The sequence below is a fragment of the Macrotis lagotis genome, chromosome 2 (genome assembly GCF_037893015.1).
Source record: "Macrotis lagotis isolate mMagLag1 chromosome 2, bilby.v1.9.chrom.fasta, whole genome shotgun sequence".
In the NCBI taxonomy this organism is placed as follows: domain Eukaryota; kingdom Metazoa; phylum Chordata; class Mammalia; order Peramelemorphia; family Peramelidae; genus Macrotis; species Macrotis lagotis.
This window is the reverse complement of record NC_133659.1, coordinates 191,885,011-191,906,549: the sequence shown is the minus strand read 5'-3', so window position 1 is coordinate 191,906,549 and position 21,539 is coordinate 191,885,011. Positions and strand designations below refer to the sequence as shown.

General features: G+C 46.9%; 2 protein-coding genes across 13 annotated transcripts in view; one reads left to right on the top strand and one right to left on the bottom strand.

Annotated features, from left to right (window-relative positions):
* The window catches only part of CBX1 (chromobox 1), a 40,199-nt gene extending 36,490 nt beyond the window's left edge, over window positions 1–3,709 (top strand). For all 8 annotated transcript variants that reach the window (XM_074224175.1, XM_074224171.1, XM_074224172.1 and 5 more), the window contains 2 exons: window positions 375–469; window positions 2,213–3,709. In XM_074224175.1, coding sequence (XP_074080276.1) covers window positions 375–469; window positions 2,213–2,357 — 240 coding nt within the window. In that variant the 3' untranslated portion in view covers window positions 2,358–3,709. The remainder of the gene's footprint in view (window positions 1–374; window positions 470–2,212) is intronic.
* Window positions 3,710–7,455: 3,746 nt separating this feature from the next.
* Window positions 7,456–21,099, bottom strand: NFE2L1 (NFE2 like bZIP transcription factor 1). 5 transcript variants are annotated; one of them, XM_074224164.1, is made up of 6 exons: window positions 21,080–21,099; window positions 17,512–18,515; window positions 12,356–12,571; window positions 11,874–11,963; window positions 11,468–11,629; window positions 7,456–10,657 (listed from the first exon to the last, which is right to left on the bottom strand). In XM_074224164.1, the coding sequence occupies exons 2-6, from the start codon at window positions 18,019–18,021 to the stop codon at window positions 9,332–9,334; spliced, it is 2,304 nt and encodes a 767-aa protein (XP_074080265.1). In that variant the 5' UTR covers window positions 18,022–18,515; window positions 21,080–21,099; the 3' UTR covers window positions 7,456–9,331. The 5 variants fall into 5 exon arrangements, with proteins under 5 accessions (XP_074080265.1, XP_074080266.1, XP_074080264.1 ...); XM_074224165.1 differs by lacking the exon at window positions 21,080–21,099 and adding an exon at window positions 20,405–20,493; XM_074224163.1 differs by lacking the exon at window positions 21,080–21,099 and adding an exon at window positions 19,811–20,190.
* Between the last annotated feature and the right edge of the window lie 440 nt (window positions 21,100–21,539).

Below are 21,539 nucleotides of genomic sequence, written 5' to 3'. Positions count from 1 at the left end.
AAATCCTATTTATACCCCTAAACTTTATGTGAGAAAGATAGAAGAAGCAAGGTTCTACTACTCTCACCTAGGTGTAATTTCTAGTTGTTTTATATCCTAGGGTGCAGAGCCCCCCCTTTTTTTTAGGTTAAAAGCTATTTTTAAAAGACTTTTCCTGTTCAAATACTCCAGAGTAGCTACTTCTAAGGATATTTTCAAATGAGAAATAATACAGATTTATATTGTGCACAAGCTGGTAAGAAATTCACTTTGTCCTGCAGGAAAGTGACCACTTGTAGAATTGGGAAGGCATAAGTGATTCAGAACATGTTAGAATTTAGAACCAAAGCAAACTTCTGGACACTGAAGTCCACGTATTTTTCTGTACTTTTCAGTCAGAAAAGCCCCGAGGCTTTGCCCGAGGTTTGGAGCCAGAAAGGATTATTGGTGCTACAGATTCCAGTGGGGAATTGATGTTCCTGATGAAATGGTGAGTCCTGTCAGTACTTCTGAATGGGTATAGTAAAGTGGTGACTGTTTTTCTTATCTATTCTGTGCCAGAGAAAAATCTAGTAATGTCAGTCATTCAAATTGAAATCTAGATCTTTAAGATTCTGTGACTCTTGGCTCATTTTTTTTCCCTCAAGAGGTGAAAAAAAAAACAAGTGAATATAATATGGGAAAGAATTCCACTGATACAGGAAAAGATTTGAAATGTGATTGGACACTCATCCATCACCTCCAAGTAGAAATTTAACTGGTTCCAAGGGGAGAGGTTCCATTAATTCTTCAGTATTTATATTGAGCCTGTTGATTAGTCCCTTACCCTTCCATTTAGAATAAAAGGTAATCCCACAATTCTATGACTTGTTAGCAAGGTGTGTTTGTTAACAAATATAGAGTAATCCCCACTAACTGCTTTCACTTAAGCATTTACTTTTTAAGTTACCAATTGAATATGTAAATAGCAGTTAATTTCCCACAAAACCTCTAAAGTAAAACTCATTTTTGATAGATTGCTTCAATATTCTTCAGAATTGCACCCCTCCATTTAATATTGTTTCACTATCACATCTATTATATTTTTAAAAGTGAGTAGCTAGAATGGGTGATTTGTAGTCTTAAAAGATTCAGAACTTCCTCAAAAGCTTCTGAGACTGTATCATAAAGTAACTGCCTAAGGCCTCTTCTTGACTCTTACTTTAGAACTCTAGTTCTCCAACTTTCCCACAATGATAGAACCCTTTAGTTTAAAAAACAAATTTTGGCAGAATCCTTGTAGTAAAGTCCTCTAAAATTTTAATGCCTGTACAATAAGGATAAATAAAAAAAAAAAACAAAGCTTGGGGTCTTCAGGGTCCCTTTCAGCACAGTTTGAGAAACACATCTTTCTCAGCATCTTAGGGAGCTTAGTGGCATTTTGAAGTCTGTCACAACTGACATTCCCTCTTCCAGTGTGAAGTTACCAGGTTTGGTCCTCCTTTAGAGCAAAGTTCTTAATTTACAGTTTGCCAAGCTATATCTAAAGTGCTGCTTAGAAAAACAAAGTCAATTTATAACATCACCAGAGCTCAGTTGCCTGTTCTCTGACAGCCTATAATAAGATCTGAATTAAACTGTGATCTTTGGGGTCTCTGCTACTGGGATAGATAGTTGATACTCTGCCTGCTTCTGTCATGAGACCTTACTAATACCTCAGAGATTTTAATTATTCCCCATAATCTTGTATCCCAAAGGACCTTGGCAGTTATGTGTAGACATGCTACCAAATACCAATTAGTAATGTTATTGTCAAGGAAAAACTGTTAAAAAGAAAATTAAGAAAAGTCACATTTGTTTGCATTAACCTTAGCTTTAAAAAAAAAGCTGCAATAGCAGCAGTAGCATAAAACTTCATCCTTACTTGGATTCAAGATGACCCTGGCATATCAATGAGATCAGCTTAGTGGCTTCTCTATTCTTCAGAGAATGTGATATAATTATTAGTTTAGGAGTCAGTTTGCTATAAAGAATGAACCACACACATCATACAATGGTAGGATGGGGAGGGCCAGCTCTTGGTCAGTTCTTGGCAGATATAAAGGTATGTCAGCAAGAGAAGTGAACAGTCAGACAAAAAAGAATTTCATTGTACAGCTAACCATAAGTCATCAGCAAACAGTTTTGTCTGTTTACCCCCTACCAATTCTCCAATCCTACTTGGTCTTGAAAAGTTCTGCTTTTTTTCCTGTAGGAAAAATTCTGATGAAGCTGACCTAGTTCCTGCCAAGGAAGCCAACATTAAGTGCCCCCAAGTGGTCATCTCTTTCTATGAGGAGAGGCTGACGTGGCATTCTTACCCTTCAGAGGATGATGACAAGAAAGATGACAAAAATTAATTCCATCATGTGCCAGCCTCTGTGTCCCTCAGACTGTGGATTTGAAGTAGGGAGGGTAGAAGGAGTTCTGCTTGTCTTGACACCATAGAAGGGGCTTGAGAAGATGTCCTTTGAAGAGCCAGTATGATTCCTGGCCCTGCAGCAGCATCCCAAGGGCTTTAGACAGTTCTGTGCTGTACACTTTGCAAACCTGTCCCAGTGGAGGGGAAAAAGTGTTTGGGGCAGCCCATTCTTCACTTTGCTGAGAGGAGAAGCAAAGGCCCTTCCACAAAAGACAAACCTTGTGGAGCAGGTGTGGGGTCAAACAAAGAGATAGATACTGCAGCTCTTCAAAGAGCATCTCCACAACCCACAGCCGCCTTCCCAATAGTGTTAACTCTGCATTTTTACCACGTAGCATGTGTGTAGTTTTTGGCTATTACTGGTGTATCATTTGGAGGGGGTGGGGGAAGGGATAAAGGGAATGGTAGGGTCTTTTTTTTTGTTGTTTTTGTTAAAATGGGGGAGGGGGAGGGGGGAGTGAACTGACAATAATCCAGTTCCATGTCCAGAAACTTAACTTTTTTAAATGGTCATTGGCAACATAAATGAGGACTGTGAGAGACTGTACAAAGCTGTGAATGTCTGAAACCTATAAGCCAAGGTATGCTCTGCCTGAATTTAGTGCTATCTCCCAAAAACTACTCCAAGTTAATTGGAGATGGAATTCTTGGAGGAGTTGAGGCTGGGGTCAGGGAGGGGGGGCTTTAAGGGAGTGAAGAGAGAAGCACAGGCCAGTCTGTTGTTTAAAGGTGCTAATTCTTGAAATTGATCCGAAAATCCTACAACTTCCCATCTCCTCCAACTGAGTTGTTTTAAATCTCAGCTTGTCTATTCAGCCAATGATGTATGGAGGTAGAGGATTACAAGGCCCATAATCTTAGGATAGATAACTCTTGGAGCCTCTCTGTTTTTTGGAACTCAGAAACCATTTGTGGTGGAGTTCTAATACTGACAGCACAAGTTTAATCAGATCAACACAAGGGTTGAGTGATTTAGAAAGCCTCAGGAAAAGAATGAACTTTTAAACCTGGGCATTGGTTCACTTTTTTAAAAAACATGGTTAAAATGGAATTTTAAAAACCCTGGGAATTACCCAGACCCTGAAATAATTCATGTCTTTAATCATGAGACCCACCAGTTCTCCATGTCATCTAGGGTGGGCTATACTAGAATGTCATTGTTTTTAAAAGTTTTTTTTAAAAGCATGTTTTCAAGTTTCTGTGAAAACTGATTAAAATGTAAACTTGTTGGATTTGAACTTAATATCAAGCTCTGTCAGTTTTTGTCTTAATAAAAATTTAGATTTATAATCCCCGTTTTCTGTCTTAATTCTAAACCTTCCGTTGCTGAACTTTAGTCTTGGAGCTTTAATTTGTTGAAAGCCTGATAACAAAGAACCCTGGGCTGGTCCACCCAACAGTTTGATGAGCTGGATAACACATAACTTCTTTGTAAATATAAAAAATAGCCTAGAAAACCATGTTTTTGCAGGTGTACTTTGAATATAGCAGACAGAAAATGTAGAGATCATAAAGATCCATCAGCACCTGCTCTGACTCTTCAGAAAAGGTACTTGACCACTAGATTGATGAAGACAGTCTTGAAATTAGTTGTTGGAAAGAACAGCTATAAAGTTCCATTGAAATCAATCAGCATTCTTGCCTACAAAGTCATATAGACAATATCAATTTACAGGACTATTTTTAAGAAAATTATTTGCAAGTCTGTGTTCTAAAAGTTTGGAACAGCATTTGACTTTAGTATTCAGAGCACTAAATGTGGTCACTAGTGTGTTCTATCTAATATATGAGAAAGATCCATTTTGGGTTCAGCTTCTCCAGTTGGTTCCTGGACTACCAATAGGGTGAGACTGCAGTGGTTTGTGGATTATCAGAAAAACCTTCCTGTGTGAAGGTACATTCAGGTATCATCCCAAGGGTGGATTTCAGAACTCTAAACCAGAGTTGGTATAGACTAGACCAAACCATAGGTGATATGAGAAGATAGCCTATATCATCAGAAATGATTTAAGGGTGATTTGCTGGCTAAGAGTTGTGATCATTAACATTTAGTCACCAACACTTAAGAAGTGCTAGCCTCTTCCATCACTGTAGTCATATGGATTAAAATGAACAAGACTAAGTCAGACAAGGTCTATCTGGACCAATTCAGTTGGGTACCTAACATTTAAATTTTCTTAGGGATCTGCTCTGACATCAACCTATATAGATCATGTCTTCATTTTAAGAGATGTTGTCTTGCAGGCTCTATTCTGAATAGATTGCAGCTAAAAGGAAAGGAAATATGAACCAGCCCCACTGCTAGGACACACAGATAACCCAATTCCAAGGCTGGGGGGTCAGAAGGGATGTAGTGCTGAAGAATGGAATGTGTGAAGGATAATTCAATTTGCTTACTTGTATTAAACTCCCAACAGCAGAACAAGGTTTATATGTGATCTGTTAATTTAATGGTATGTTTGTTTGGAAGCCTGGACCAAAGCTATTGTTTACCCTAAAATGCTAGTAGACTTTAACCCAGCCTGTTTGTACTTTGCATAGTGTCTATTTAGACTGGAAAACTCTGGGTCCTGGTTCTGGGGAACTGATTGCTGTACCCACAAAGTCCTGAACTGGGAAATTGGAAAGTTTAAATCAATAATTCATTTATGTTTAAAATTAAAAAGCATAATTCAACTACTCACATGTTTATCCTTAGTCATCGTAAACTTGAAGTGGTAATGAAAACTGAATTTGAGGCCTGTTCTTAAATTGAAGATGGGCTGGGACTAATTCCATTGCAAGGCTGACTATTTGTAAACGCTGCCTACTCAGTAGTACCTAAGGTAACATTCCTTAGTTTCCCAGTTATGCCTTGCACACTATTCTTTGAAGTGCTTTGTGTACCACTCTACCCCTACTTTCACACACTTTGTTCAGCTTCCCTCTAGCCTCTTAGGTCAAAATTGGAGTTGTGAAATATATGTGATGCGATTGAAGAGTGGAAGGCAAAATTACAAATAACACTAGGAGTCAATGCTGGTCTAGTTTAAAATGGCTAGAGACAACTTCTACCACTAGTTACAAACAGGCTTCCTCTTAGCATGCTTTTTATAAACTAGCTCAAGAAACCAATTTCTAGGACTCAATGGCTACTGACTGTATATGATATAATGAAAAGAACCCAGATAGTCTCATTTCCATGTTCCCTGGATGAAGTGAGAGATTGGTTTTCCTATGTGGAGTGCACTTGCTCTAATTGGTTGCCAAATGCAAAAAGGTCTGTGATAAAATGTCTGATTGAAAGATGGGGGGGGGGGGGTACAAGCAGGGTAGAGATGGGCTCTGGCTGAAACAGACTCCAGTAATTATATTATTGAACCTTTACATAAAGGAGGAAGACAGCCAGTACTTTGAAAGTATACAGTCTCTTTTCCAAATCACCCTCTTCTTTCTTACCTGACCTTTCATTATGACCACCATAGCTGCTTCACTGGGATATTGTCTTCACATTTTACTGTTGGGTAAAATTCCAGATCACTCATTTTTGAAAGTTCTATGGGTAAACAGGTGTAATTTTAGGAGGATTTGGTAACTGAATAGCTAACTATAACTATACTAATTATCTGAGAATTCAGTTTCCAAATGGGCCAGGCCCAGTGTATGCAGCAATGTAAGGCCTAGAATTGCCAGGACTTCAACTTTCCACTAGTCTCTACCATGGGGAGGATTGCTCTCAACAACCTGTGAGAGGTTTTCAGTTCTGATCTTGAAACAATGCCTCTGCCATCAGCAAAGAGGTCAGCTTTTTTTTTTTTTAACAGGGTTGACCAACCTTCCCACCTTCACTTGAGACCCCAGATAACTAGAATATTGAAAGTACACATTTTTTGGCAGGAAGAGCTAGGGTTGAGGAAAGACCATTATTATCTACCCATCCCAATAATGCCAGCACAGGTGAATGGCGGACAGTGAATTTTAAACCTGTTACACAGAGCAATGATTCCTAATGTATGTGTATGGAGGGAGGGGGAAGGGTAGGAATTTGTTATTTTTTGTGATCTGAAAGCAATGAATGGCCCAATAAGTTTAATGAAAGATCCTTTTATAAATACCTAGCCCTTTGAGCTAACTGGAAATAAGTGTAGTATAACACACTAAGGAGGCAGACTCTAAAATGGAGCTGGTCACCAGATAAATGTAATTGATTCAAATATTCTGAACACTCTGGAAACCCTCTATCCCAAAACTAGTAAATTAAAAGCACAGACTTTCCTCACTTCAAGGGCTCAGAATTGTCAACTTTGTCCTAACCTAGATTATCCCAACTAGGCCGAGTGTGAAACTGCCCCCTTCTCTTAATTTTAGACCTTAGAGTTAATGTTCCCTTTAAAAACTCAACAAACCTTATTTCCAGCTTGGTGGCATTTATTTCAGACAGTCCCCTACCCCAGCATCATGAGCCCTCAGTTCAGCCATGCTGCAATGTTGGGCTTTACAGCACAAAGTGGCTCTCAAGTTTTTATTACCATAGGATGAGAATGCACTGTAATTATCTGCAGGCAGGGGCCATTGGAGCAAATCATACACAGCACAAGGTCAGGCATAAAAATACAAATCATAGCAGGTGAAGAGACAGGAAGCGCAAGGACCAGGTGTCAGGGCCTAGCCTGGGCTCCCTAAGAATAATACTATTTCAACCAGGCCAGTATTGTATGCAATGGCCAAAAGTGAATTTTTAATTCTTTCCTCTCCATCATGAAAGGGACCAGCTGACACAGCTGGGAAAAAGAGAACCTCCCCAAAACAGCTCACTTGCACAATATTTGAAAGATTAAAAAAATATAGTTAAGATTTTTCTTTTAAAAAAAACAAAAACAAAAACAAAATCAAAAAACTCTTCTCCCCATTCTGCTTTCCCTGGTTATCAGTTCTGGTTTGACTGCAGCCACACAAATGGCTGACTACCTAAGGGCCCTTTACTGCAGTTCCACTGGAGCCAGGGCCCTTGCTCCCCCAAAATTAAACTCAAAGGGGAAAAAAAAATTGCACTTGAGTGAATCAACCATTTTATTATAGTTTATTTTATTTTGTCATGTGCTCACAGCATCTCTCTCTCTCTCCTCTCTCCCTGGCAGGTCACAGAGATAAATTAAGAAGAAAATCTAAGAAGAAAATAATTTAAGCATTTTCCAAGCTTATTCCTTTCTGTTCTTGCTGCTTATGGAGACTTCCTGACAGAGGAGGGAAAAATCAGTGCTCCCACCCCCATCCCCCAAATCTCTCTTACTGGTTCAGAAGTAGAAACTTCTTAAGAAAACCTAGCCAGAGGTGGTAGTAGCTGCAAACTAAATTCAAGACAAAAACAATTAACAGGTGCCTCAGGCACTGATGGGACCCTCATCCTTAGCCACGTGTGGATGTCTCCCCTTTCTGCCTTTCCCAGGTCCCATGTTGCCCTTGTTGAGCTGGGGCAACTAGAAAAAAACCATCCCAGCCCTAAAGTGGGATGCTGCACTAGACCCCCACCATACTCACTACACATTCCTCCAGAAAGAAATCCAAAAAAGACAGACTGACCTCAGGCCAAGAGGAGGAAAATCCCAAGTGTTCACACAGTCACACAGAGTCTTTATGGCAAAGAGAACTTCTAGCAGCTTTGAATATTTGGGGCATCTCCCTTTTACTCAACACAAACACTCTAGACCCTATAAGTAAAAACAGGGATCAAGCCCTAAAAAATCAAAGCGCAAGAAAGAAATTCTGAGAAATCCTAACAGAGGCCTAGTTTTTCAGTGACAAGCCCAGTTGTGAGGGAGGGAGGGAGGAAGGGAGGGAGGAGTGGGTTACTCCCCAACATTGTGCTGAATACTGATTGGAGATTACCACAGGGGCTTCTCTTCCTACCTCTCCCTAAGGTGGCAGCTAGGGACCTCTCTTCCTAAGAGTAGAAGGAAGGAGGCACCTCCCAGACCCAGGAGTTCTCCCCAGGAGTTCTAACCTCTTAAACGTCAAAGTGCTTCAGCTAGTGGGGAGTGGGGATGGGAAGAATACAGCATTCACATGCAGGCTGCAGTGGGAATGGTGCAGTATTGGAGCTGGCTGGGGAGGGGCTGAAGAGCAGGGGCAGTGAGTGCCACATGCTTGATGGGTGGGGGAAATATGTGGCCTAATGGCTCTTTCCACCCTTTGTCCTACTCACTCTTCCCTTTGACCCTAAAACCCTCCTAAGATATTTGGCATAGGGTCTCGTTAGCTCCTAAGTGGCTTAAAAAAAAACAAAACACCAGGGGTGGAGGGAGTCTCCAGGAACTGCCCTCCAAGAATGCTGATGTACATGGAATTTTAAGAGTTAATAGGAGCCCCCTTCCCCCAACCCACTTTGTAAAGTGATAGTCACCTCCCCTCTCCCAGGGTGAAGTGTGGTTTACTCACATAGAAGACCAAGACTCAGTCACAAAAACCCATAACCTGGAATCCCAGCTTAGGTTCCCCTGTGGTTTTCTTCTTGCTTTGATTTTTTGGGGTTATTTTTTCCTTTATCCAAAAATCACTCTTTCCTTTTCCCCTTTCAGAAGGCTCTTCCTTTATCACCCACAATGGCACTCACTTTCAGCTTCTTCCCACCCCCAGCAATGCCAGCTCCATACCTGCCCTCCAAAAAAAAGGGTGTCAGTGGGCCTCTTCCCCCCACAAGCCCCATTATGCCCTTAACCCCAATTGTAGAGATGGAGGAGGGGGAAGAGCCAGGGCCAGGGCAAGCAGAACTAAACAGTGCAGGGCCCGCCCATCTTCCTGTACACTGACCGGCAGTTGTCATGTCTGAGAAGATATATTGGATAAGAGGCATCAAAGTTCCTCCAGCACTTCCAGGCACAGCCTTTCTCCAGTTTCTATCAGAGTGAGCTTTGTCCCCCTCCTCTCCAGGCAGACTCACTTCCTCCTGTCTTTCTGTTTCCTTTCCTGGCGCCTGGCCTGCTGGTCAGCCAGGGTGCGAGGTATCAAGATGACACTGCCATCTCCAGCATACTGTAGGGCATACTGCGTGGGAGAGTAGGGCTGCCCGTTCTCATCCCGCAGCCGCCCAAACACCTCCTGGTATAGATTCTGCACTTTCTGCTTCATCTGGCGCAGGGACTTGAGGAACTCTACCTTTTCCCTGAGCAACTTGGATTTGTCCCGCTGCAGGTCCTCCACATCCCGCTCCAGGTTAAGGATGGTGTCCAGTTTCCGTTTGCGACAATTCTGAGCAGCCATCTTGTTTTTGCCTCGGCGCCGGATGTCACGGATGAGACTTAACTGGGCCTCACTCAACTGGTACTTGGACAGCAGCTCATTGAACTCCTCCACTGGCAGATTAATGATTTTGTCATTCGTGAAGGGGATCTTCATAGCCCGGGCCCGGTGCTCATCCCGGCTCATCTGCTTGTCCAAGAAGTCGGCCTGCTTCTCTCTACTGCCCTTCTTAAGAGCCCCAGGGAGCTGGGGGTCTGAGGTGTCCAGGGCACTGGGGGCCATGTTGTAGGTATGATTGTGCCCCACGTGCTCCAGGAAGGGTAAGTAGGAAAGCTGGGAGGGGTCCTGGTAGCTCATGCGACAGAATTTGGTGTATTCGGGTTGGTAACCCACAGCCCCCTCGGTCTCTTCTAAATCCAGATTCTCAGAGTCAGAGCTGTAACCCACAGCACCTTCCTCTGAAAAGGAAGAAGAGGCAGAGGAGGAGGCAGAAGAGGAGGCAGAAGAGCTGCCTTCTGAGCTGCTCAGAGAGGCAGGGCTATGGCTCGAGTCCAGGGAAAGTCCCGAGTCAGAGTCAAACTCCTCCTCGAGCTGTGAGGCCTGCACAGGGTTAAAACCTTCCTCAATGGCCAAATCCATCAAGCTGATCTCATCTAACATGGCTTCATCCAACAGGCCACTCAGAGGGTCAGGCAGCTCAGGGCTGGCTGTTTCATTGCCTGTGCTGTTGAGCTGAGGAGGAAAAAAGATCCCTGTCAGGTTGGTGGAACCAAAGGTAGAGTTGAGGCTGGTTGAGTTACTGGGGGCCAACTGGAGTAGGGTGGATCCCCCGGCTACAGGAAGGTTCTCAATTTCTGGGCTGAAGAGTGAGAAGTCCTGGGCACAGCTCCCCAGCGATGCCTGATGCAGGCTGACATTCTGGTTGATGGGAGTGCTGGGAGCAAGGCTGTAATTGGTACTCAGTGAGTCTCCGCTTGTGGCACTGTAGAGAATTTCATTTGTTGCTGTGTTCACTTCCATAGCCTAGGAGATGAGAAACACTGGTCAGTATGGCAAACGGGTTCCCCTGAGAATGGGAAGGAGGGAAGGCAGAGAAGACTTCAGTTCTCAAGGTACATGAGCAGTCTAAAGCACCAAGGACAGTGCCACAATCACATTGAAAACAGGATCCAAGAATAGTAATAGTTAATACTTAAAAAAGTTCAGCATTCTCAGGTTTGCAAAGCACATTACTTGTTATTTGAGTCTCACATTCACATTGTGAGGATAGGTGTTATATAACCTACCTCAGTTTTCTCATCTATAAAATGGATTAATAAAAATAACTCCTAAGATTGTAAGGAAGATAAAACAAGATTTCTGTATAGCACTTTATAAATGCTAATTGTTATTATCATCATCCTCATTTTAAAGATGAGAGGTTTACATGTCTGAGGCAGGATTTGAATTCAGGTCCTCATGATTCCAAGTCTTGCACTTAGCTATGAACTGCACAGTTCTGTTCCATTAAGTGACAAAAAGGTTTCCTATGGTCTCCACCTTTAGTCAAAACTAACTGAATCATGTTTTGACCAGATCTTGATCTCTATCTTTACCACATGCCTAGTCTGCCTTAGCCAAGGGAAAGGAAGAGAGTATTTACTAAGAAGCAAAGAGAACCTTGTGTTGAGTAAGGAAGGTGCTGATTTGAGGTTTACTCTCAGCGCCCAAATCTGAGATCCAGACAAAGACAAACGTACCCATTTCACTTGCCTTTACACATTTAACAGAACATGCCCTCATCCCCCATTAAACATTCTGGTAATATTGCTCAGAATGTTCATTCATTCCCACCTGCATTTCCATGATTGACATGAGGTCTTGCCACTGCTGTTCCAGATCAAATGGAGATTCTGTCTCTGTCAGAAGTGGGGACAGAAGGTTGTTCTGAATAGTTGAGGACTCACTCTCACTAGGCACAGCTTCTGTTATATTGGAAACATCTGCAGCTGGAAACTGAGGACAAAAATACAGTTTTTCACTGGAGAAAAATAAGGGAAATGAGGGGAAAATCACCCTATTCTGAGCCCAGCCCTTAACTTCTCCCCACAAAAATACTAAAGCTCATTCCCTGCCTCTGAATCCACCCCTGCCCCCCCTCCACACTCATAGGGCACATGGGGAGGCACAATGTGACTGATATAAGTGCCCTGTATGAAGGTTAGCCAGTGCAGAGGGTTTCCCTCTGAATCCTGCTCACCTCAGACTCCTCCCCTTTGGGGAAGGTGGCTTCCAACAGCCTAAGGCACTCCTCCAGAGACAGGGCCGTTTGGTCCTCCCCACCAGGCACCTATGGTAAAAAGTCTGACTGAAGTGGGCTGGGGCTGCCCCAAGGCTGAAGTCTTCCCCCAGCACATTCAAAGGGACAGGGAGAGAAGTGACTCATGCTGTGCCATTACTGAATCTGGAGCAAAACAGAGCTATGGTCAGTCATTTTCTAGATGATTTCTCTAGAAAAGGCCTCAGACCCCAGGAGAAAGTCTGCTAAGCATTTTGTCCCTGGCTAGGGCAAACTGTTTGAAGAGCTTTCCCCTATTCCTACAATTCTTCCTCACTTTTACTATCCCCCAAATCCATAGGATCTCCATCTTCTTTTACTACCAACAGAGTTAGCCAATCCATTAATAAATTCACCCTGATGTCTAGGGAACAAATGGGAAGAAGAGGACAGTGAACTCTTACCTGTGCAGGGAAGCTTTCCCCTGTTTCTCCATCCACTAGCAGATTGCGAGCCAGGGCCTCGGTCCCCTCATCTGGCCAGTTGTCCCCACATTCCCCCCCATCTCTCAGTTCCTTGTCCACTTCACTTTCTTTCTGTCGATGGCTATAGTCAAATATTTCTCTCCCCGCACCCAGATCAATGTCCTGTCGCCAAAGGATGTCAATCAGATCAATGTCCTGAAAGATAGACCAAGTCTCAGTTCTCAGGTCCCTTAGGATCCCTGCCCTATACCTTAGAAGCCACATGTCTTTCCTAATTCCTGGCAAACAATAAGCCCCATTCCTGCAACACCCCAACACCAATCTCCAGCACTAGGCACATTCCTTTCCATCAGGACAATTTTATTTATCCCTGACTCTGCAATCAGACCCCGTACCCACCCAGGTCACCAGCAGATCTACTCGCTCATAATAATCCTGTTCTGGTGGGTTGCAAGACTTTAAAAAAAAAAACAAAACAACTCCCTGACCAGGTGTGCAGTCCTCACTACTGGGAAATTTCAATTTAGGGATAGATTATCTGTGGCTTTAAGGGCTCAGGAGGGCCTGATCTTGGCCAGGGCAGACAAGGGCGGAATTGTCATGCAGAATTGCTTCTTAGTGGAGGAGCTTGCATCAGCCAGTGGTGCCATTGTCATTTGCATAAATGGGTGGGTTGGGCTGGAGAGGAAAATCCCTGCATTTCCAACCACCTGATGCAACAGAGCAGACTGCCCCTTCCTGTAGCCCCCCACTCAACTTTCCTTCTGGAATTCTACCCCTAGCAGGCAGCAAAATGGGTGAAGCACAGAATCCAAGGCTCTGGAACTTGTGTGGTTCCTCACCAGCTATCCCCAAATCCCCATTCAAAGGAGTACCAAGAAACCAGCTTCCATTCCATCAGAGTCCTGGGGTGGAGTCAGCTGTACCCCCTTGCCACCCACACACCACCCCCTCATAAAAGAAAACAGATACATTCCCAGTCCTAGAAAGACCATACTTCCTATAGTCACCACACCCCAGAGTTTAACCCCCACCTAGTCTTTCTACTCAAGGGCATTGTCACATTCTAACCTTGTTCCACATTTTCACAGAACAGTCTTGTGTCCATCAGACTTCTCTCCCTTCTTTCTCCACCCAGGCCCCCCCCCCCCAAATCAGTCTCTGCAGATCCCTGGTACAGTATGACTATCCTAACCTCATGATATGAAGCTTCCCTTCTCTCCCCATCCTCTAGACCCCCTTTCCTTTCCATCAGGTTTAAAAATACTTGTCTTCCCACTTACTCTCAGACCCACCTTCTCTAAAGGTCCCAGAGGACCCTGTTCCCTCCATTCTCCACACTGCCCCTCAAAACTTCCCTGAAGCATCTCTCCCTGTTTCAGTTAGTCCACACATGCACCAACCTGAGCAGAGGCCCTGGACCAAAGATCAGAGAGGGGCTGGGTTGCCCTGCCCTCAGCCAGCAAAGAGTTAAGAGGCTGGCTCCCTCTGGAATGGCCCCCACCACTGTGCATGCTGCGGTCCAGGCGGGTCATGGTCTGTGAAGTGCACCCCAGGACAGCTGGATCAGGGGAACTGGACAAGGGACTGCGATGAGCTCTCTGCATTCAGCATATATGAGGGACTGGCAGGGTAGCCCTTGCTTGCCGGGAGAGGCCTGAAGTGAGTACCCCACCAGTGCTGCTGCCCAGGCAACCTAGTCCAGCTCCCTTCCTCCATCCTTGAACGGCCCCCTCCCTCCTCAAGACCCCAGTTCTACACTCAAGTACCTGGTAGCCCCCACCCTGAGCTCACCGCGGAGGCTGCAGTGAGATGGGATTCCCACCCCATGCTGCGTGCTTGGGCTGCAGAGGAGAGAGAGAACTCTCTCCCAGATCTATCATCCCCCAACACCCCACACCCTGCTCATCCCGCTTTCCCCCCTGTGCACCCCCCAAACTTGTTACCTAGGCTGCAGCAAGGAGCCAATCCCCTCCCCCCCACCCCGCAGGTCACTGCTGAGGCTGCGGAGAGAGCCAATCCCCTCCCCCAGGCCAGCGGCTGGGCTGCGCAAAGAGCCAATCCCCTCCCACTCTAGTTACCTAGGCTGCAATAGGAGCCAATCCCCTCCCCTAAATCTCTGCTGGAGATGCAGAGATCCAATCCCCTCCCAAAGCTGGTTACCTAGGTTGCAAGCTGGAGCCAATCTCTGTGCCAGGGCAGCTGAAGAAGCTGCAGCACGGACTCTTCCCATCCCAGGGTCTCCTTGAGGAGATGCACCCAGGGGCTGGCGGCCCCACCCAGCCCAGCTAGTCAGCTGGGGTGTCGCAGTAAAGTCCTGGGGGAGGGAGATGCTGCTCCTCCTGCTGTAGCATCCTGCTTACCAAGTCCAGGCAGGGACATGCAGGCAGGATCCCTGAGGGCTATACCCAGTTGCCATAAGTGATCCTTTCCTGGGAATTTAAGTTCTTCTCTCAAAGTAGGAGCAGCTTTTCTATTCCTCCTGGAGATCTGGATTCAATATGTATCCAAACCCAAGGGAACTTTGGCCTGAGTACCAAGTCTGAGCTGGAACCCTATAGGCCCAGACCCACTGGGAAATAGGCGTCTGGCTACCCTAAAATAGGTCAGACCCAGTGGAAGGGAGTGGGAGCTGTCTGCACATGTGCAGTGATGTCACAGGGTTGGCAGGGCCTAGTCACATGCCAGCAGAGTATCAGCTGCCCCTATTACCAGCACTTAGAGAGACAGGTGCCCATAGGGATCCTAACCATAACCCTATGACCTCAGCCTTAACCCTTCTTTCATTTGGGTTCTTTACACTACTTCTCTTAATATATCTCAGTAAGGAAAGCCCCTGGCACTCATCAACATAATAGGGAGTTAAACTCCTTGGACTGCTATCTGGAGGAAGAAAATCCAATTCCCTTCCCCCTCCTGCTCCCCTTGTGCCTAAGGTCAGCAGAAACAGCATGTCCCTGGGCTACTCATGGTCAGGAAAGAACTGTAAACAGCCCCCCCCCTCTCCCAACTTCAGTCCCAGCCTCACCCCTTTGCTCTGGGCAGTATGCCAACCCTGAAGGGAATCCTATCCCTGTCTAGGGCTTTGGCTATAGCTGGCTATTGCACAGGCCTAGCCATTACAGAGAGTGGGGGCACTGCAACCCTGACAAAAATACCAGCTCCATCAATGTCATCGCATGTTCCAGGCTAAGTATTTTTATCTTTTCTCCTCTCATCACTCAATTGCTGTAAAAATGTAAAACACACACACAAACACAAACACACACACACACACACACACACACACAATACCCCCTGGTAGCAGACCTTTATGCTGATGCCTTACTCTCAAAAGAAGTGGTAAATTCTTGGATAAAAGGTCAAGCCCAAAACTTCTGAGAAAAAAAGAACCAAGGACCCGGAAATAAAGCCAGAGGCAGGATCAAAGTCACTTATTATTTCAGTTTCTTTCACTAAAGCATAAAATCTCAATACCAAGACTAGGGAAAAGAACAAAACCCGAGGTAGTCAGAAAACACCATCTCCCATCTGATCTATTCAGGGGAGCCACTCAACCCATAAGTCTTATTTCTTCCATCACTGGCTTCAACAGGAGATAATATTAAACTTAAGAGGTAAAAGCCAGGAGGAGTCAGCAGCAATGGGTAGGTCCCCTCCCAGAGTCGCTTCCTCTATTCCACCCACTAGTCTCAAGAGAGGCCTGGGCAAAGGAACAAGAACACTTAGCCACTGCTCAGCCTTCTCCACTCCAGTTTCCTAGCAGCAAGCACAGTCATGCCCACCCTTTCGGGAAATTAGTGTGGGGGAGGGGGAAAGAGAGGGAAAAGGGAGAAGGTGTTCTACTACAGCGTAGTTTGCCAATGCTGAGTTGGGGGCACTGGGAGTTTGCTTTATTCCCAAGAGTATAAGGCAGGTCTGGGCAAAGCAGAAAGTGATGAAGAAAAAACAAAAACAACAACAACAAAAGCCCAGCACTACTAGGAACAAAAGAGACAGAAAGGAAGGAAGAAAGGAAACAATAAACTGAAAGGAAAAAAAGGTAAGATTCAAGAGAAAAAAAGTCTAAAAATGGAGGATGGAACCTCCTGCTTCTTTGTCTCTCTCTAAGGGACCCAGCTACCTGGACTTCCAGGTCAGCCATATTCTCTGAACACTATCAGCAGGGATCGGGTCCAGCACAGAGAGGCAAAGGTCTAAGCTGAAGGGACTCAAGGAGTCAATCTATTCAGTTTCCCTAAGATTCACTCCATTTTCTTAACAACCTCAACTGAATGCCCCTGACCCTCATTAGAGAGTTAAATAGTCATCCAGTCTTTTTCAGATCCCTTGTGGCCACACTAGTAAAAAAAAAAATACAAAGTGTTATTTTTATATTTTTTTATATAAAAATGTGGTTGGGGGTAGGGGGTGAGGAGTATAACTAAACTATTTTCTGTCCCAAATGATGTTATTAACCACATAATAGTGATCTCTTAAACTAGTGCCAAGATTTCTGCGGCAAAATGCAGTTTGCTGTTTTGCTCCCACCCCCCCTTTCCTCTCTATTCTAGGTCTTTAGAGAAGTGAGAGAGCATACCTCACCTGGCTGCCTGGAACCACCAAATCTGCTCGCTGAATAATCATTAGCAATCCAACTGCTCTTGTCTAAGTAACTGAAAAGGGCTGAAGAAAGAAGGAAAAAACTGCCCTAGGACATGTGCATAATAGCGGGGAAGAAAGAGCCAAAAATGATTTCTTAGCAAAAGCTATACAAGGCAAGACAGCCAAACACAGCATGGCTTCCTCTTCCCTTTTAACAGTCCTACTGACAAAATATCACAGCAAAAACCAGCACCTCCCATTACTGTTGGAAGGAGGGCCCAACATAATGCATCCAATGCAGTTTGTTGATCCTCATACCTAGAGGCACAGAATTCACCCCAGTTTTCTGCCCAAGGTGAAGTCTGTCTTTCTTTGAAGTGGTCTAGTTTGTCAGGTTTGAAACTATGCCCATAACCCATGCAACAGAAAGTCAACAAGCATTTATTAAGGCATACTATGTGCCACTGTACTAAGAACTGGGAATACAAATACAAGCAAACAGTTCCTCCCTCCCCCTCAGGCCCAAACCACCCACAAATGGGGGTGCCTACCTCTTTGGTTAACTCTCCACTGACTGGAGGAGCCACAGCCCCAAGATCTTCCAACTCTTCCCCGAATGCTTGTTCAGTTTCACTTTCTCGTACCCCATTTTCGGAACCTGTCACATCTTGAAGGCCACTGGCACTCTCCAGAGCCAGGCCTGAGCTGGGTTGGCTGCCAGACACCGAGCCCTCAGGATCTCGATGGACCAGCCAGGCATTCACCTCTGTGGTAGGCACCTGAAACCTGTCCAGGGCCCTCACCTGGTTAAGAAGCCGTCTGGCTGTGAAGTAATAGTCCAGGTCTACACTCTTGGGGTGGATCCCATAACCGTCCAAAGTATTCCTCAGATTGTGGAACTGGGTCTGTGTGTAGGCAGAACTGGGCCCCAGGATGATCTCCCGGAGTGGAGAGAGTTGTGAGTTCAGGTAAGTATCCACGTCCACCCGCACCCCAATCAAACTTAGTAGAATGGTGAACTGGAGGAGTCCTTCTGTTAAATATTTCTTCAGAGAAAGCATTGCTGAAGGACCAGAATGTTTATTCTTTTCAGTTTTTAAATCTTCCAGAATACAAATCAAGGTCACTGTTCCACTGCTCCAGTCAGTAAGTTACACTCCTTAGTGCCAAACCCTGTAGTCGACTCTGATAGAACAAAGGGTCAGAGCTCACCAACGCGCCAAAAGGAAAGCCCTCTGAGAAAAACTGAATCCAGGTTCCGGGTCACATTCACTTTCATTTCTCATCACCTCTCCTCTAAAAGTACCTAACCAAGTCCCAACATCAAGATTCTCAAGTGATTTACTGATCCCACAGTCCACATACAGTCAACTTCACCTTCCCCTCCTCACTCACGTTAGATGACTCCACTCTGATGTTCTCAAGGTCAGCTGATGGCTTCCCCCGCCCCTTTTCTCCCCTACCCTAGAGTTTTAATTCTTCGGTTGGAGATGTAAAATGCCTTGGGATGGTGTCCCTCTTCCTTGACACTTACCAGGGGAGTTTGGAGAACAACCTAAAAACAGGAATTAGAAAGATAAACATGATAAGAAAAGTTACTTTTACAGGAGAAAACTTGAAGACACACCCATAGAAACTATTGGTGTAAGAAACACAGCTCTGTAGGAATAATAGCTCTCTTAAAGAAATAATTACTGAATTAAACCTCCCACTCCCAAAGAGACTGCTCTGGATACAGAAGACAGACAACACACAAAGCAACCAAAACACTTTGCATAAATATTGTCTGAATTCCCCAACACACTACCCAGATTCTATTTTTGGTTTGAGGAGTCAGTTTCCCATGTCTCAGGAAAGAAAGAGCTCTGAACTACCTAGCCTGTCAGTATATTCTGGTGGATGGAGCACCAGACTTCAGGGTTAGGAAGATCTGGATTGAAATTCTACCAGCTATGTGACTCTGGGAAAAATCACTCAATCTCTCTACCTCAGTTTCCTTGTAAAATGGAAGGAGCGATCTCCACATCCTTTCCAGAACTAAATATATTGTCCCAGTCGGGCAATATTCCTAATCTAAGTCTGTTCATTTAGATTTTAAAAAGAAGTTTTGGTAACTACTTCAATTTAATCGGTTCCCTTTGTTTCCTATGTATTCCATTTAAAAAAATGTTATTCCAAGAAGGGGCCCATTGGGTTCACCAGACAGAACTCCTGCAGCAGGAAGAGGTTAATAAACCTGGATAAAGATACGTAGGATATATATACCACACTACGATAGAAAATGTGCCTTTAAATACAGAAAAGTCAGCTATGAACTTGAGGTTGTGGGGGCAAGGTTCTTCCCTAGATAGAACTTGTCCAGGCGGGTCGAGCTTTATATTCACTCATGATATGACCTTTGGGGTAAAAATCAGTATCAGTATCCAAACAAGCCAAGTTTCCAACCAAGCTGTCAAAAGAATTAACCCATAATCCAGGGCACCCTGGCCTTGGTCTGCCCAGCTTCCAGGGCTCGCTGCCGGCCACCAAGCCATCCTCTGGGCCTTCGCGCCGGACCCCCGGGCTTCACTTAACAAGAGTGATCCCCAAATGACAGGTCGGAGCGGTGCTCGTCCATCACTCCGGCCGATGCGCAGCCCGCACACGCAGACGTCCGCGCACGTACGTGGTCCTGTGTGCTCGGGCCCGGGCCCCGGCGGCTCCCCGCCCCCATCCCGCCGGGCTCCTCAGGCCCGGCCTCGGGCGCCCCGAGCCTCCCTTCCCCGGGCCCGGCCCGCTCAGGGTCGCCGGGCCCCCCCGCCTCGACCCCACCCGGCCCGCACCTCCCCCGGCCGGGCTCCGCCCCCTCACCTCGGGACTCCGAGCCCCGCCAGGCCCGGGCCCGGCCCCGCCCGCCGGGGAAGTGAGAGCCCGGTACCCGCCGCGGCAGTCCGGCGCCGCCTCCACGGAGCTCGCAGACCGGGCTCTCGGGCCTCGCCGCCGGCCGGCCCCGCGCGCTCCGCCGCCGCCGCCGCTTCCCCTCGCCGTCCCCCCTCCAGTCGCTGAAGGCCCGCCCCCGCGGCAGCGCTAGCGACGGCTTCTCCAATGGAGGCCCCGCTCCCGGCTGCCCGGCGGCTCTCCGGCGGGGGTCGGCGCGATGGGCTGGAGCGGCCGACCAATGGCCGGAGGCGCCCTTGCCCCGCCCTAACTGACGTGTGGCGCGGGCCAATCGCCGTGCGGCTCCTCCTCGTGGTGCGGTCCCACCAATGACCGAGGGAAGGGACCCAACGGCCCGGGGCACGAGCCCTGTCCCTCGGACCCGAGGGGCCTCGGGGCTGGGCCGGACGCGGCGGTCCGAGGCGGAGGCCCGACGTGGCCTCGGGAAAGTGGGAAGGGCGGCCCCTGCGCGCGGGGCAGGGCGGGCGCCTCCGCCGGGGCTCCGAGCCCCTCTCCAGGGGACCTCACCGTGACTTGCAGAAGTCCTGGGAAACGTGCGGGCGGGGGGCGGAACCAAGGCGGGGTCGGAGGCACGTGTGCTCGGGCCCGTGACGCCGGCGCCGCCATCTTGAGTCCGGGAAGGGGAACCGTCTTCCCCCTCCCACTGCGACCTTCGCTCTCCACGGCGCGCCCGGAACGCTTTCTCCGGCTCGGTGGGGGGGGGGGGGAAACATCCCGGCATGACGTCACGAGCCGAGAGCTTCTCCGGCCCCACCCGGGGCCGGTGGCTACCGCCCCTGTTGCCATGGCTACAGCGGAGGGGGCGGAAGGGAGGGCTCCTGCAGCTCCCCGCGCGCTCTCTGGACCTTGTCCCCCCCCCCCCCAGTTCTCCAGGAAACGAGGCGACGTCACGTTTTGGGGGCTCTGCCCAGGAATGCCCCTCCTCTCCCCCCGCCTTGCCGGTCTCACCCCCTGTGTATACCCTCCGCGGGCTCTGTGCTCCCCAAAGTGGCCTGCCATCTCCTCTGCCCCTCCAGTGCCCGGTAGCGTGCCTGCCTCCCTCCCCGGCCGGGGCAAAGGCGCCCGCTCCGGCCAATGCAGCAGCCGCTGGGAAGGCAGAGAAGGCACACATCCCTGGCAGAGCTCGGGCCGCGAGCCGCCGCAGGGTACAGGGCAGGCCCCAGCAGCAAACTGGGGTCTTACCTGGGCTCCGAAGGAGGCCGGGAAGTCGTCGTTTCCATTTCAGTGAACATTCGTCAAAAAGCTGTAAGGGGCACAATGCCGGGAAAATGAAAAAAAACACGTCAGTGTCCTCGGTGAACTCACGCCCTCTTGGACAGGTGGTCCACAGAGAAATAAGATCCCCGGGGGGAATCAGGGAGTGCTTCACCTGAGCTGAGCCAGGGTGAGAAGCAAACCGCGCCCTCTCCTTCCAGTAAAAATCAGTATCGGTATCCAAACAAGTCAAGTTTCCAACCAAGCTGTCAAAAGAGTTGCAAATTCCTCATTCCTTCCACATTCTGAGCTCAGCTTTGTCGGCTTCATTAACCTACAATCCAGGGCATCCTGGCATTGATCTGCTTTAGCTTATAGGGTTAACTGCTAGCAGGTGGGGACTGATAGATTCTTTTCTCTCTCTTAATAAATTGGATGTAACTTTTTT

Coding starts and splice junctions, on each gene's coding strand:
- NFE2L1 (XM_074224164.1), bottom strand. CDS start 18,021: ATGCTTTCTCTGAAGAAATATTTAACAGAAGGACTCCTCCAGTTCACC. Junction 12,572..17,511: donor GTGGAGAGTTAACCAAAGAG/GTAGGCACCCCC, acceptor TCTATCTTTCAG/GACATTGATCTGATTGACAT. Junction 11,630..11,873: donor CCAAAGGGGAGGAGTCTGAG/GTGAGCAGGATT, acceptor TTTTGTCCTCAG/TTTCCAGCTGCAGATGTTTC.